Source organism: Oncorhynchus nerka, linkage group LG20, assembly GCF_034236695.1.
Source record: "Oncorhynchus nerka isolate Pitt River linkage group LG20, Oner_Uvic_2.0, whole genome shotgun sequence".
NCBI classification, from domain to species: Eukaryota; Metazoa; Chordata; class Actinopteri; order Salmoniformes; family Salmonidae; genus Oncorhynchus; species Oncorhynchus nerka.
The window spans coordinates 79,391,489-79,408,371 of record NC_088415.1 but is presented as its reverse complement, the minus strand read 5'-3'; the positions used below and the strand labels follow the sequence as shown (position 1 = coordinate 79,408,371).

General features: G+C 42.4%; 1 protein-coding gene across 4 annotated transcripts in view; it reads right to left on the bottom strand.

The window, feature by feature from the left end:
- The window catches only part of slc44a5a (solute carrier family 44 member 5a), a 67,235-nt gene that overhangs the window by 23,567 nt on the left and 26,785 nt on the right, over nt 1-16,883 (bottom strand). For all 4 annotated transcript variants that reach the window (XM_029623914.2, XM_029623915.2, XM_029623916.2 and 1 more), the window contains exon 2: nt 2,333-2,381. In XM_029623914.2, the coding sequence (XP_029479774.1) occupies nt 2,333-2,381 (49 nt within the window). The remainder of the gene's footprint in view (nt 1-2,332; nt 2,382-16,883) is intronic.

Genomic DNA, 16,883 nt, shown 5'->3' with positions numbered 1-16,883 from the left:
TCACCAATTAACAACATAGAATCCCCACAACACAACTCCTTCAGCAGAGTCCTACAACAAGACCCATCCCTCCACTCACTTTCAACACCAACACACTGCAATCCTCACAACACAACAAGCCACTCCAGACTCTTTTATTCAGCCACTCTTTTCTCCTGGATGGGTTTTGTCAGTCAGGTCTAATTAAGGATTTAAAGGGTCCTCCTCATTTCTTATTTACACATCCAACTCTGCTCCGCTCCCCCCACCCATCTCTGTCTGGGTTAGTGGGGCTCTTCTAGCCAACTGACCTGGTTCCAGTTCCAGCCGGTTTGAACTGCAGCCACACTGATTGCAGTCAGTTACCGGAGTTTCTAATAGCCATCGATTTCCTCCCTGCTTTTCTCCCTCTTTTCTTTGACATGCTTTTATCTGTGACGCTGTCAGACAGGAGAGGGGGGGGGGGGGTGTTCTCTCCAGCTTCTGTCAGATTTAATGCTCTGTCTATGAGATTGGTAGGGAAGGGAGGGTCTGTATCGTCAATGAATGTTGGCTAGAGAATCTCAAATGTTTGGGTTTGGTTTATAATGGAATGGAGGTTTGGTCTGCTTCTGACTGTTGTTGTGATGTAGTGGCAAATAATTGTATAACATGGATGGTATTAGAATAGATATAGAACATTTATATCTCTGTGAACATTTTGAAACACCAAATCCTATTATTGAATACTGTGGAATAATCTTCAGTTATGTCACCAAATATTAATCTCTTATATTACCTGAAATGTAATTGGTCGACACTGGGTTAAGCACAACTGACATTTCAGAGGGTCTGTATGAGTTTAGGCTTAGCTCACAGTAAATATTAGCTTTAAAGTTACTATTAGCTATAGCCTATAAATGTAATTTCCATGACAGTGTCATTTTCATTTCAGTCAGAGACCAGAGCAGACCATGGGTTCTGTCTCAAATCACACCCTATTCTCTGATTAGTGCACTACCTTTAAAAGGGTAAGGGACGTTGCCCTTAATTCATTTACATTTTCTATTCTATATCAAAATCAGACTACTGTCAATATAGCAAAGGGACTAGCCTGCCAGCAGGGCAGTTCCATGGTGACTACAGATCTCTTGTGAATGTGTGTCTTTAACATTGATGTGTAGTATTAAAAGTTGTGTCGTACATCACCAAAGCCTTAAAGCATGTGTACTACAGTACATCACCAGTGGGACAGCCATTTGGCAGCACACTCTCCTTCATAATCACTCCTAGCTATTGGGTGTGTTCGAGTAGTAAGACTAACGAAGCTGACTGTAGACGAAAGTCGATGAGTGAAGTCTGTGACAACCAAAAGTCAGAGGTGGTTGTGGTTTTCAAACAGCAAGGCTCAGATCTGCATGGCAGTGTTACTTTATAAATGTTTAAATAAAAATGTTCAATACTCCCATATCATACACTCACTGAATACATAACGTGTGCAAATAATTGGTTGGAGAGAGGTCTCAAATATAACTTTCGTTTGTAGCCCCTGTAGCTTTAGAATTTTGGCAAAGTTGGTTCCTGTTTCAGTCATGTCTTTGATCACGTTCGCGTGGTTCAACAAAAAACACCCTAATGAGTGGTTGACAAATAGCGCCTCCCACAATGCAGGTGATGGCTGCATGGTGCAGTTACTGAGAAGCAACAAGAGCGACTTCATCAAAAACTGCATGACCTTTGTTCACATGTTTAGTCCATGCAGTCGACATTGTAGGCGCAAGTCGGAACATTTGTATCCCCATAATGCAACACACTTTAAAAGTTGGTGAACAACGATGGTCACCGACTAGACAAAATGTATCCGCTCGAACGTGCCCATTGGCAGCAGTGTATTGAGGTAGCCTTGCAAGCCGCCTGATCTTGCAAGGCTACATGAATGTTCGCTGGCTGGATCAAGCGGCTTGCGAGGCTAGTGAAGAGGCACTGAATCTATATGAAAACGCTCACCGTCTGGAAATGGGATTACACATTCAAATCTTAATTTTACCCTGCTACTCACAGCAGGAAAATAATCCTGCAGCAACAGGAAAAGTGAATAATTATGTGGATTATAATTCATGGACATTTTTACAGGGGTTGATACATTTTTAGTTAGAGCAAGTCAAGTTTGAAATTTTCAAGTTGAAATTACTAACTTTTTAAACCTTGAATACACTACAATTTGCATTTCCTGTTGTGCAGGAAAATTCTCTGTGACATCAGAGTGATCAAATTAAGATAACAGATCTGTAGCAACAAGCCCTCAGTCACAGCAATGAAACAATCAAGACGCACAGTTAAACTGTGATAATGCAAAAGCAAAGGGAAACATTACCTGTTGCAGATTGGTCCTCTAAATGTTGGGTCAAACTTCCGTGGTTCTCCTGAAGAAGAGACATTTCCACATTAATCAAAGTGATGAAGTGATACGAAGAATAACGATACGAAACATGATTAAGCAGGTGTTAACTCAATGGCCGAACAGCAAGACCCAAAGCATGAATAGGTCCATAGACAAGGAGTGTAGAAACTCTGTAGGGGAGTGTATTGGTCTTTGAAAAATAAATTATAATAAGATTGAGAAGTTCAGGACCAGAGTTTGAATTGATTGATTGAATTGATTTGACAATTTTTTAAATACATACATACATACATACATACATACATACATACATACATACATACATACATACATACATACATACATACATAAGGGTGCTCCAGCCGGTGATGCCTCCACATACAATTTAAGAAAATCATCAAAAATAACACAATGAACCTTAAAATCTTATTTCCATTATGGTCCTTTTGGAGGAGGAAGGGGGGATGCAGCAAGGTGTTCTGCTAATAAATTGTGTATGGGTCTCCGCCGGTATAGTTCCACTTGGTAGGAGATATGGTGTGTGGAGAGAGTAGTGTGTGGAGAGAGTAGTGTGTGGAGAGAGTAGTGTGTGGAGAGAGTAGTGTGTGGAGAGAGTAGTGTGTGGAGAGAGTAGTGTGTGGAGAGAGTAGTGTGTAGAGAGAGTAGTGTGTGGAGTGAGTAGTGTGTGGAGAGAGTAGTGTGTAGAGAGAGTAGTGTGTGGAGTGAGTAGTGTGTGGAGAGAGTAGTGTGTGGAGAGAGTAGTGTGTGGAGAGAGTAGTGTGTAGAGAGAGTAGTGTGTGGAGTGAGTAGTGTGTGGAGAGAGTAGTGTGTGGAGAGAGTAGTGTGTGGAGAGAGTAGTGTGTGGAGAGAGTAGTGTGTGGAGTGAGTAGTGTGTGGAGAGAGTAGTGTGTGCGAGCAACAGGTGAACCGCTTAAGAATCCGTCACTTTTTTTTCAATTTTTGCCTAAAATTACATACCAATATCTAACTGCCTGTAGCTCAGGTCCTGAAGCAAGGATATGCATATTCTTGGTACTATTTGAAAGGAAACACTTTGACGTTTGTGGAAATGTGAAAGGAATGTAGAATAATAACACAATAGATCTGGTAAAAGATAATACAAAGCAAAAAACAACCGTTCTTTTGTATTTTTTTTGTACCATCATCTTTGAAATGTAAGTGAAAGGCCATCATGTATTATTCCAGCCCAGGCACAATTTAGATTTTGGCCACTAGATGGCAGCAGTGTATGTGCAACGTTTTAGACTGATCCAATGAACTATTGCATTTGTTTCAAGACTGCCCAAATGTGCCTAATTTGTTTATTAATAACGTTTCATGTTCAAAATTGTGCACTCTCCTCAAACAATAGCATGGTATTCTTTCACTGTAATAGCTACTGCATATTGGACAGTGCAGTTAGATTAACAAGAATTTAAGCTTTTGGCCAATATCAGATATGTCTATGTCCTAGGAAATGTTCTTGCTACTTACAACCTCATGCTAAATCGCATTAGCCTACGTTAGCTCAACAGTCCTGTGGATGGGACACCAATCCCAAAGAAGTTATTAAGAGATTGAAGCAGAGAAAGAGTTTGTGATTCTGGGCAAAAAAATTACTTCACGGTGGGTTGTTGAAGGTGACTTTTCTGAGTTTGTGTATTCACATTTTCACTCAGGTGAATGAACTATTTTATTCTCCTCTCTGGTTTCTGTCATCTTGTCTGAATAATGCAGTTGGATTTTGCAGAGTCAGTTTTTTCCCCCTCCTTATTTTACTAGGAAAGTTGACTGAGAACACATTCTCATTTCTGGCAACAACCGGTGGACTAGTTACAGGAAATGAATGAGCAATTTGGAAGCTGGGGATGATTAGGTGGCCATGATGGTATAAGGGCCATATTGGCAATTTAGCCATGACACCAGGGTTAACACCCCTACGATAAGTGCCATGGGATCTTTAGTGACCACAGAGAGCCAGGACACCCGTTTAACGTCCCATCCAAAAGCCAGCACATTAGACAGGGAAATGTCCCCAATCACTGCAATGGAATATTCAAGAGCAGAGGAAAGTGTGCATCCTACTGACCCTCCAACACCACTTCCAGCAGCATCTGGTCCAACCCTGCTTAGCTTCAGAGGCAAACCAGCAGTGGGATGCAGGAGGGGGGGGGGGGGGGGGGGATAATTGTGTTGAATGAGCAAAGCATTAAAAAAATATTCAATATTCAGTTGATTGGCAGGCCACATTTTGTAGAAAGAGCACCTAAATTCAAGGTGCCTTTAAAATAACAGTACCTAAACTACAGTATACATACTTACTGCTGTCCAGCTACCATCAAACTACTCCCCCGGATAACCAGCATCTCCAACAGCATTCATTCCACTGTGAAACAACATGAACCCTGACCCAAGATGGAGTAGGTAACTGAATAATCCACATTTCTCAAGTTTAAGTGAAAGCTTGTGTAAACTACAGTACAGTAACTCAATAACTGTCCCAGTTTGTGCATCGTCCCTCCAGTCTGCTAAGCAGAGGGAACAGAAATAGGCCAGATAGTGTTACTCTAATTTCTTATTTATCACTCTTTCATAAACGGTTAAATCCATAAGGGTATCAAAAGAGAAAAGGCCACTGTGGAGAGTGTGGGAGTTGATTAGCAGGTTTTCCTGGCAAGGATCCTAGATCTCTTTGTATGTCACTGTGATCTTTTCAGAATATGAGTAGGATCAAGAGATATTCCTGACGTGACCTCGACAGACGTTCATATTCACAAAAAAAAAAAAACACTCTTTCTCTGTCCGTCTCTCCTCCTATCCATCTTAAAGCCACTCTCCCTATTTTCCTTTCTTATCCATCTCAGCCAGTCTCAATACCTCAGGCGTACCTTGGAGTGGCTGTCAGCACCAGAAATCGATTTTTCTAGCCTAGATAGCTGACCCCCTGACCAAACTGCTTCGTGGGGGGGGGGTGCACTTGCATATATATGTGTGTGCGTGCTTATTAATTTGTATGTGTCTGAGCGCCTGTATGAGTATTTGTGCATGTGTGTAGAGAAAGAGCAGCAATATTGTGTTTCCCCCAGTCAGGCAAGACTACAGCGAAGAAGCACGGTGACTATTGATCGGATGTGCAGGTCCAAACCCCACCAAGTGCCTGCTGGCTTGGCCCACAGACCCATATCATCCTTGGATTGATATTTGTATGTGGCTGGGGAGAGAGCCTATACAGATTGAAAAGAGTAGCAGAAGCACCGCAACAAGATTTCAATTTCCATAATACAGTGCCTTCAGAAGGTATTCACACTGCTTGACTTTGTCCGCATCTTGTGGTGTTACTGTCTGAATTTAAAATGGCCTACACACAATACCATTATGTCAAAGTGAAATTAAACATTTTAAGCTGAAATGTAAGTCAATAAGTAGTCAACCCCTTTGTTATGGCAAGTCTAAATAAGTTCAGGATTCTGAAATTCCTGACGGGCCGCCCCCAGGTGGTAAGGGTAGGCAACACATTCGCCATGATGACCCTCAATACTGGACCCCTCAGGGGTGCGTGTTGAGTCCCCTCCTGTACTCCCTGTTCACCCACGACTGCATGGTGGCGCACGACTCCAACATCATCATGAAGTTAGCTGACGAGCCGATGGTGGTTGGCCTGATAACCGATGACGATGAGACAGCCATATAGGGAGGAGGTCAGTGACAAAAATCTCTCCCTCAACGTCAGCAAGACAAAGGAGCTGATTGTGGACCACAGGAACCTGAGTCTGAGCATGATCCCATCCACATCTACGGGGCTGTAGTGGAGCGAGTCGAGAGCCTCAAGTTCCTTGGTGTACACAACACAAAGGAATTATCATGGTCCTCACACCCCAACACAGTCGCGAAGATGGCACGACCACGCTTCTTCCCCCTCAGGAGACTGAAAAGATTTGGCATGGGCCCTCAGATCCTCTAAAAGTTCTAAAGCTGCGCCATTGAGAGCATCTTGACTGGCTGCATCACCGCTTGGTATGGCAACTGCTTGGCATCCGACCACACGGCGCTACAGAATGTAGTGTGTACGGCCCAGCACATCACTGGGGCCGAGCTCCCTGCCATCCACAACCTCTATACCAGGCGGTGTTAGAGGAAGGTCCTAAATAGCTACCTGGACTATCTATTTTGCACTAACTCTTTTAACTCATCACATACACTGCTGTTACCGTTTATGATCTATCCTGTTGCCTAGTGACTTTATCAGTACCTACAGTACAGTGCATTTGGAATGTATTCAGACCGATTTACTTTGTCCACATTGTTACGTTACAGCCTTATTCAAAAATGTATTAAATAGTTTTTCCCCCTCATCAATCTACACACAATACCCCATAATGACGAAGCCAAAACAGGTTTATAGAAATTTTAGCAAACGTATCAATAATAAAAAACGGAAATATCACATTTACATAAGTATTCAGACCCTTTACTCAGAACTGTGTTGAAGCACCTTTAGTAGCAATTACAGCCTTGAGCCTTCTTGGGTATGACGCATCAAGATTGGCACACGTGTATTTGGGGATTTCCTCCCATTTTTCTCTGCAGATCCTCTCAAGCTCTGTCAGATATGATGGTGAGCATTGCTGCACAGCTATTTCCAGTTCTCTCCAGAGATGCTTGATTGGGTTCAAGTCCCGGCTCTGGTTGGGACACTCAAGGACATTTAGAGACATGTCCCGAAGCCACTCCTACATTGTCTTGGCTCTGTGTTTAGGGTCATTGTCCTGTTGAAAGGTGAACCTTCGCCCCCGTCTGAAGTCTTGAGCAGGTTTTCATCAAGGAGCTCTCTGTACTTTTCTCCATTCATCTTTCCTTCGATCCTGACTAGTCTCCTAGTCCCTGCCTCTGAAAAACATCTCCACAGCAAGATGCTGCCACCACCATGCTTCACTGTAAGGATGGTGCCAGGTTTCCTCTAGACGTGACACTTGGCATTCAGGCCAAAGAGTTCAATGTTGGTTTCATCAGAACAGAGAATCTTGTTTCTCATGGTCTATAAGTCTTTAGGTGCCTTTTGGCAAACTCCAAACGGGCTGTCATGTGCTTTTTACTGAGGAATGGCTTCTGTCTGGCCACGCTACCATAAAAGCCTGATTGGTGGAGTGCTGCAGAGATGGTTGTCCTTCTGGAAGGTTCTCCCATCTCCACAGAGGAACTCTGGAGCTCTGTCAGAGTGACTATCGGGTTCTTGGTCACCTCCCTAACGTAGGCCCTTCTCCCCCGATTGCTCAGTTTGGCCAGGCGGCCAGCTTTGGAAAGAGTCTTCGTGGTTCCAAACTACTTTCATTTAAGGATGATGGAGGCCACTGTGTTCTTGGGGACCTTCAATGCTGCAGAAATGTTTTGGTATCCTTCCCCAGAAATTGGGCACCCGAGCGGCGCAGCGGTCTAAGGCACTGCATCTCAGTGCTTGAGGCGTCACTACAGACACTCTGGTTAGAATCCAGGCTAATTCACAACCAGCTGTGATTGGGAGTCCCATAGGGCAGCACACAATTGTCCCAGCGTTGTCCGGGTTTGGCCGGTACACGCTGTCATTGTAAATAAGAATTTGTTCTTAACTGACTTGCCTAGTTAAATAAAAGGTTACACATACAGTTGAAGTAGGAAGTTTACATACACTTAGGTTGGAGTCATTAAAACTCTTTTCAACCACTCCACAAATTTCTTGTTAACAAACTATAGTTTTGGCAAGTTAGTTAGGTCATCTACTTTGTGCATGACACAAGTAAGTTTTCCAACAATTGTTTATAGACAGATTATTTCACTGTATCACAATTCCAGTGGGTCAGAAGTTTACATACACTAAGTTTACTGTGCATTTAAACAGCTTGGAAAATTCCAGAAAATGGTGTCATGGCTTTAGAAGCTTCTGATAGGCTTATTGACATAATTTGAGTCAATTGGGGGTGTACCTGTGGATGTATTTCAAGGCCTACCTTTCAACTGAGTGCCTCTTTGCTTGACATCATGGGAAAATCAAAAATAAATCAGCCAAGACCGCAGAAAACAAAATTGTAGACCTCCACAGGTCTGGTTCATCCTTGGGAGCAATTTCCAAATGCCTGAATGTACCATGTTCATCTGTACAAACAATAGTACGCAAGTATAAACACCATGGGACCACGCAGCCGTCATACCGTTCAGGAAGGAGACGCGTTCTGTCTCCTAGAGATGAACGTACTTTGGTGCGAAAAATGCTAATCAATCCCAGGACAACAGCGAAGGACCTTGTGAAGATGCTGGAGGAAACAGGTACAAAAGTATCTATACCCAAAGTCAAACGAGCCCGATACCGACAGAACCTGAAAGGCAGCTCAGCAAGAAAGAAGCCACTGCTCCAAAACCGGCATAAAAAAGCCAGACTACGGTTTGCAACCGCACATGGGGACAAAAATCATACTTTTTGGAGAAATGTCCTCTGGTCTGATGAAACAAAAGTAGAACTGTTTGGCCATAATGACCATCGTTATGTTTGGAGGGAAAAGGGGGAGGTTTGCAAGCCGAAGAACACCATCCCAACCATGAAGCACGTGGGTGGTAGCATCATGTTGTGGGTGTGCTTTGCTGCAGGAGGGACTGGTGCACTTCACAAAATAGATTGCATCATGAGGAAGGAATATTATGTGGATATATTGAAGCAACATCTCGAGACATCAGTCAGGAAGTTAAAGCTTGATTGCAAATGGGTCTTCCAAATGGACAATTACCCCAAGCATACTTCCAAAGTTGTGGAAACATGGCTTAAGGACAACAAAGTCAAGGTATTGGAGTGGCCATCACAATGCCCTGACCTCAATCATATAGAAAATGTTTGGACTGAACTGAAAAAGCGTGTGTGAGCAAGGAGGCCTACAAAACTGACTCAGTTTCACCAGCTCTGTCAGGAGAAATGGGCCCAAATTCACCCAACGTAGTGTGGGAAGCTTGTGGAAGGCTACCCAGAACATTTGACCCAAGTTAAACAATTTAAAGGCAATGCTACCAAATACTAATTGAGTGTATATAAACTTCTGACCCACTGGGAATGTGATGAAAGAAATAAAAGCTGAAATAAATCACTCTACTATTATTCTGACATTTCACATTCTTAAAATAAAGTTGTGATCCTAACTGACTTAAGACAGGGATTTTTTACTAGGATTAAATGTCAGGAATTGTGAAAAATTGAGTTTAAATGTATTTGGCTAAAGTGTATGTAAGCTTCCGACTTCAACTGTATGTGCCTCGACACAAACCTGTATTGTAGCTCTACAGACAATTCCTTTGACCTCGTGGCTTGGTTTTTGCATTGACATACACTGTCAACTGTGGGACCTTTTATGGACAGGTGTGTGCCTTTCCAAATCATGTCCAATCAATTGAATTTAGCACAGGTGGAAAAAGTCAAAGGGTCTGAATACTTATGTAGATAAGGTTTTTCGGGTTTGTATTTTTTATACATTTGCAAACATTTCTAAAATCTTGTTTCCACTTTGTCAATATGGGCTATTGTGTGTAGATAATTGATGAAATCATTTATACCATTTTAGAAATAGGCTGAAAAGTAACAAAATGTTGAAAAGGTCAAGGGGTCTGAATCTTCCCGATGGCACTGTATCATTGTGTATTTATTCCTCCTGTTATTCTTTTATTGATCTTTTTGTTCTCTCTGCATTGTTGGGAAGGGCCGTAAGTAGTCTACACCTGTTGTTTACGAAGCATGGGAAAAATAATATGTCATTTGATCATTTCCTGGTATGGACGCCATGTTGTTGCCAAAAGAAGACATCACATCACTGATGAAGATATCAAGTATCATGTCCCCTCTGTCTATAGGCATGTTTGTTCAGCAAAACCCTCTCTGCAACACAGTAAATGTGTTCAGTGCTGAGGACTCAGACCTAGTAAACACACCCAGTCATTCAGGCCCTGCATGGCTCAGGCTGTGTCACACAGTGTAACTCAGTGACTTTAATCCTGACTCTTCTGTAACAATCCCATTAGCAACACCATGGCAACAATCTGTGCTGGTGTCTCCTAAATCCCTGTTTAGTTTGGCCTGCCGCACTTGTTTACATTAGCCTTATGTTCCTCAGTACAACACACAAGTCAGGGCTACAGGTCAAAATGGACCAAGCAAGGTCTATAGGCCAAGCTAGGTGAGACTAACAGGGGTTTGAGACACACCCGTCTTAAACATCTTGATAAGACAGTGGACCTTTACAGCCAAGGGAGGTGACAGTAAGGCAGGCTTGCACAACAAGGTCTTCAAGTGCATGTTTGTTTACTTACAGTGATGTATTCGTAGATGTCCAGATCCCACTGCTGCCACCAAATGTAAGACAGTGGACTCTATCTTACAGGAAGGCCTGTCAAGTTACAGTACTTCAAGTTAGTATTCGGTATGAGTTCCCTCTCTCAGTTCTCCTTACCTACCTGCTTTGAGTCTCCCCACACCTCACGCACCACACGTTCCCCAGCACATTAACTACCAGGAAGTCTCCCGGGTTTAATATTGCTTCAATTCCCTGGTCTACAATAAAAACACACATTAGGACTATTATTGCATGTCAGGGGCAGCCCAGAGGAATCTCAAAGCGCCATTGTTCCTCCTGCAAGCAGATTGCTGTGTAGCGGTGTGCAGAGAGGATGATGAGGAGGAGTGGAGTGGTTCTGCTCTGGGCTGGCCAATCTCATGGTCAGACGCTCACAGTCAAGTGGGTGCTAAGGGTTCTCACAGCTAAATGGTCACGGTCAGACAGATTGACCGTGGGTGGAGTTGTGTGGTTGAGTGGTCAATTGAGTGTAATGAGATGTGTTGACTGTAGCGCAACAAGAGTAGAAGTTGCAGTGACACAGCAATTTCTACCTGGCGCATCACAACACACAGGTGCTGTAAAAAAAGAAAAAGAAAATGTTTTGTTGTTGCAGTCTTTCAGTTAAAAACATTTCCAGGACATAAGCCTCAACGTTTTGTTGTTGCAGTCTTTCAGTTAAAAACATTTCCAGGACATAAGCCTCAACGTTTTGTTGTTGCATTCTTTCAGTTAAAAACATTTCCAGGACATAAGCCTCAACGTTTTGTTGTTGCAGTCTTTCAGTTAAAAACATTTCCAGGACATAAGCCTCAACGTTTTGTTGTTGCAGTCTTTCAGTTAAAAACATTTCCAGGACATAAGCCTCAACGTTTTGTTGTTGCATTCTTTCAGTTAAAAACATTTCCAGGACATAAGCCTCAACGTTTTGTTGTTGCAGTCTTTCAGTTAAAAACATTTCCAGGACATAAGCCTCAACGTTTTGTTGTTGCATTCTTTCAGTTAAAAACATTTCCAGGACATAAGCCTCAACGTTTTGTTGTTGCATTCTTTCAGTTAAAAACATTTCCAGGACATAAGCCTCAACGTTTTGTTGTTGCAGTCTTTCAGTTAAAAACATTTCCAGGACATAAGCCTCAACGTTTTGTTGTTGCAGTCTTTCAGTTAAAAACATTTCCAGGACATAAGCCTCAACGTTTTGTTGTTGCATTCTTTCAGTTAAAAACATTTCCAGGACATAAGCCTCAACGTTTTTTTCTTCACAGAAGTGCAGCTCCCAATACTGTGGTTGTTGTTGTTGCGTTTCATGGTCAGGAGGGGTTAACCAAGCGAGTTAACGGTCGTGAAGGCCACAGGACACGCTGTCTACGACTCAGGGTTAACAGATGCCGTTGAAAGTTAATGAATGAGGGAGAGACATTGACTTTCACTACATTCCTCAACAGCTATTTAAAAAATGTCCGCTTGTTAATTAATGTGTAATAGCTAGCTTTAAAGTGCAAATGACTGAAGTTGGAATAGATGCCCAACATCTCGAAGATAGCTTTCACACATGACAACATTCCAGGTAGGCCTAATGAACATGTAGCACTTTTATCCCAGGTCTTTTACCTGAGACACTGACGACAGGACGACTGCACTGGCTCAGTGCTACAACAGTAAAACCCACTTACAGCTAGCTACCTTCAGCGGAGATACAGAGAGACGTGATATTGTAACAAAGAGAGAGGAAGATTATTCCAATGTGTTGGTCTCCCCTCCCAGTACAAGCAGTGATAGATTGAGGTGCTTTGTTCCAGACAACCTGAATCAAACACACCCAGTGTCAACGACTCTCCACCTACAGAAGCCAGATGGGCTCATTCAATCATAATAACACAGTGAGGTAGAGGAAAAACACTTAGTCCTGTCTTGGCTGTCTCCACTTCCAGCCCTCTGAAATACATCACACACACACACACACACACACACACACACACACACAGACAGCCCCATTGAGATAGAGACACGGAATGACATGTTGAAAGGTGTTGCTGTACTACCACGATCAACTCTCAAATATTGTCATCAATCGACAATGTCTCTGTACTTAATCAAAGAACTGAAATTGGAACATTAAGTTTGCAGTTCAATGGTTTGTTTGCTTGGAAGCTTTGTTGGTAATGGATCAAAAACTAGCTTGTTGTGGAATCTGCAATAGTGGAGGAAATTAGTGTCGAATTGCTATGGGGAGCAAAAAACACAAGTAGTCGAATAGTGGAGGTAGTAGAAATGACAGTTATAGAGACACGACTGAATAGAATAGAGCTTGGTGGTGTTCACATTCCATCAGTCTCAAGTGGCTCCATGTAAAATGTGTGATTTAGCCATTATAAACTGTTAGCCACCATAGACCCTTTCACCTCTATTTTCTAGTGCCTTTACAAGTACACTTTCTCAAGTGTGAATTTAGAGCAGGTCTTGCTGTGTGGTATATAGAGTGTGATACACCCAGCTGTGTTTGTAAAAACACTTTTCCTTTCTCCTGCACCAAATGTGAGGGAATATAATGCTGTCTAACAATTCATTTTACATGGATGGTAACAGTCTCTCTTATCATACTGGCACAGGACGTCTTACACATTAATAACAGAGTTTCGTCTCTGCTGATTTGGGAGCTTATCGCTCTCTCTTTATTTCCCTCTGTCACTCACTCTTACATTATCTATAGTATTTCTCTCCTTCTTGGCCTTTATCTCCCTCTCCCCTTCTCTGCTCCATGCATTTATTTGGCTTTGGAGTTTCATCCACACAGTGGGGTATTCTAGGTAAGAAGAATAAATGAGAGGTATCCATCCATGACGACGGTACAGTAGGTATAAATATATAAGCTGGACCTAACTCATCTGACACCTGCAAGGCAGGCACTCAGAGCACTGTGGGGTAGCTGTAGTCTCAGACCCCCTGAGTGTATCCACACAGTGGGGTATTCTGGGTAAGAAGAATAAATGAGAGGTATCCATCCATGACGATGGTACAGTAGGTATAAATATATAAGCTGGACCTAACTCATCTGACACCTGCAAGGCAGGCACTCAGAGCACTGTGGGGTAGCTGTAGTCTCAGACCCCCTGAGTGTATCCACACAGTGGGGTATTCTGGGTAAGAAGAATAAATGAGAGGTATCCATCCACGACGACGGTACAGTAGGTATAAATATATAAGCTGGACCTAACTCATCTGACACCTGCAAGGCAGGCACTCAGAGCACTGTGGGGTAGCTGTAGTCTCAGACCCCCTGAGTGTATCCACACAGTGGGGTATTCTGGGTAAGAAGAATAAATGAGAGGTATCCATCCATGACGACGGTACAGTAGGTATAAATATATAAGCTGGACCTAACTCATCTGACACCTGCAAGGCAGGCACTCAGAGCACTGTGGGGTAGCTGTAGTCTCAGACCCCCTGAGTTTATCCACTGCTGGGCAATACAATGGGATACAGTGGAGGTTAAAAGTCAGATACTTTCACCTTCGAAATCAAAGCAGGGTCACAGTTCAAAAGCACCATCTGGACCATGGATGGACAAGATGGCCGCCTCGATGTAACGCCACACATTCTGGCTTTTAGAAAATCAACAACTATAAGTCGTCTTATTGACTGAGGCTCACTGACTGTACAGCCCATTGACTGCAGAATACACTGGCTGTATTAGTGCCTTTGTAAGCAATCCAGTCCATGTTTGTGCTAATTGTACCAGTTGGCCTCAAGTGGAAACAGGCGAAGTTGGCTGTCACGCTGAGTACCACCTGCTAATGTATCTTGAAGCCTCACGCTTCAGCCAGGAAGAGTATGTCAAGAGCAATGAATGTAGAGAGACAGAACCAGACTAAGAGAACTTGAAGGAAACATCCAGGTATAAGTAATTTTATACTAGATCACCATTACCTTAAAGTGTTTGACATTTCTATACATAGCAATTTAACCCTTGACGATTACCCAGACCACGCTTGGCTTTTAGTTGCGCTTTCATATACAGTGTCCAAATTGATGAGACTGACAACTCCGGATGACATTGACAAGTCCTGCAGAGACTGAGGCTGTGCCAATATGAACACCATATCCATAGGGCCATTTCAAAACTGCCTCTACAGCTCTAAGGTAGAAAAAAAGAGAGAAGAAAACTAAATCGTGAGAAAAACACTTGAGAGATGGAGCTCCACACAGTAATGGGATCTAGTTTGTTAGCAAGTATTAAAGTTGAATATGATGCAGCCTGTTCTAAACTAGGTCACATCCACTGGCTGTGTGGATCATTGTTATGGCAGAGGGAGAAAGTATACTACTCTTTACCTTTCCTTTTCCCTTCCTCTCATATCCTCACACACACACACACACACACACACACACACACACACACACACACACACACACACACACACACACACACACACACACACACACACACACAGTGTCAGTCATAAGAACAGAAGTGAACATTTTGCCTGTTCTGGGAACGTTTATTTTAAGGTTGCAAGGATGTTCTGAGAACGTTTTACTCTGGTTCCTTGAAAGTTTTATTGTTACTCTGAGAACTGGAATTATAGGTTATTTAGAGGTTTTTTAATAACTTCCTTAAACATTTTACTGGATGTTTCAATAAGACCTTTAATAACACTGCTAGCTTACTGTGTGTGGTTTAAAAAAAACTCCAAGCACAGATAGGACACATGGATTTTTGTGTTTTTTTAATGAAAAGTTTTCTAAACATTCTCAGAACATGACTTTAAATAGAACCCTGAGGAAACCTGTAAGAAACGTTATCCTGATGTACTGAAATTCCCACAGAAGAACGTTGTTTCTTAACGTTCTATGAACTATTTGAGAACATTCCCCATGTCAAACCAGTTGGAGAATGTTCCTAGAACATGACCAACATGTAAATGAAATGTAACCATGTTCGAACTTTTAGGAAACGTTCTGTTTAAGTAATGAAATACCAAGAAAATAACTTATTTTGTCAAGTTCCTTAAATGTGCTGAGAATGTTCAAAAGCCAAGTAACTATTTTGCACCATTCCCAGAAAGTTGTGGTAGGATGTATGCAAAATAACCATAGGACAACCACTCTCACCAACTCTAACAAACATATGGTTCTCAGAACGCTATGTGCTAGCTAGGACAGTATGTGTAGCCCTTTAAATATTGATTGTTGTCAAGTCACTTTCAAAAAAATATGCCGGATCCCTCCATATTCCATCTTTTCAAATATCAACGGATGACAAGCTTCTGAGTCTTTATTATGTCGATAACAGTGCCTTGATTAGGTATAATGGGCAGTGCTCTATTTGACATGATACAGGATCATTAACTATCAGCCATTAGACATTGATTAAAAACCATCAATTACTGTGTATAAAACATTAAGAACACCTGCTCATTCCGTGACAGACTGACCAGGTGAATCCAGGTGAAAGCTATGATCCCTTATTGATGTCACTTGTTAAATCCACTTCAAATCAGTGTAGATGAAGGGGAGAAGACATTTGAGACATTGATTGTGTATGTGTGCCATTCAGAGGGAGAATGGGCAAGACAAAAAATGTAAGTGCCTTTTAACGAGTTATGGTAGTAGGTGCCAGGCGCACAGGTTTGTGTCAAAAACTGCAACGCTGCTGGGTTTTTCACGCTCAACAGTTTCCCGTGTGTATCAAGAATGGTCCACCACACAAAGGACATCCAGACAACTTGACAACTGTGGGAAGCATTGGAGTCAACATTGGCCAGCATCCGTGTGGAATGCTTTCGACACCTTATAGAGTCCATGCCCTGGCGAATTGATGCTATTCTGAGGGTAAAAAGGGGGGTACAACTCTATATTAGGAAGGTGTTCTTAATGTTTTGTTCAGAATCACTCCCTCATTCACTACCAAAGCATATACTCATATTTGTACACATGCCTTAGGCAAGTTTAAACATGTAGGCTAGAGCACTGACATGTCCTTGTCTGGGTTTCCAGTGTCACTATCGATGTGACAGAGCTGAGGAAAGAGAATCCCTGAGCAGGAAGGTTAATCTGAACAAGTAGTGAGGTCTCCTAGACAACCTAAATCAGTGTCACCACTCGCTGAAGTGGTAGGCTTCTACTTTAACTCTCTCTGTCAGTCTCTTCTTCATTGACTCATTTCCAGTCTCCACTGTCCTCTT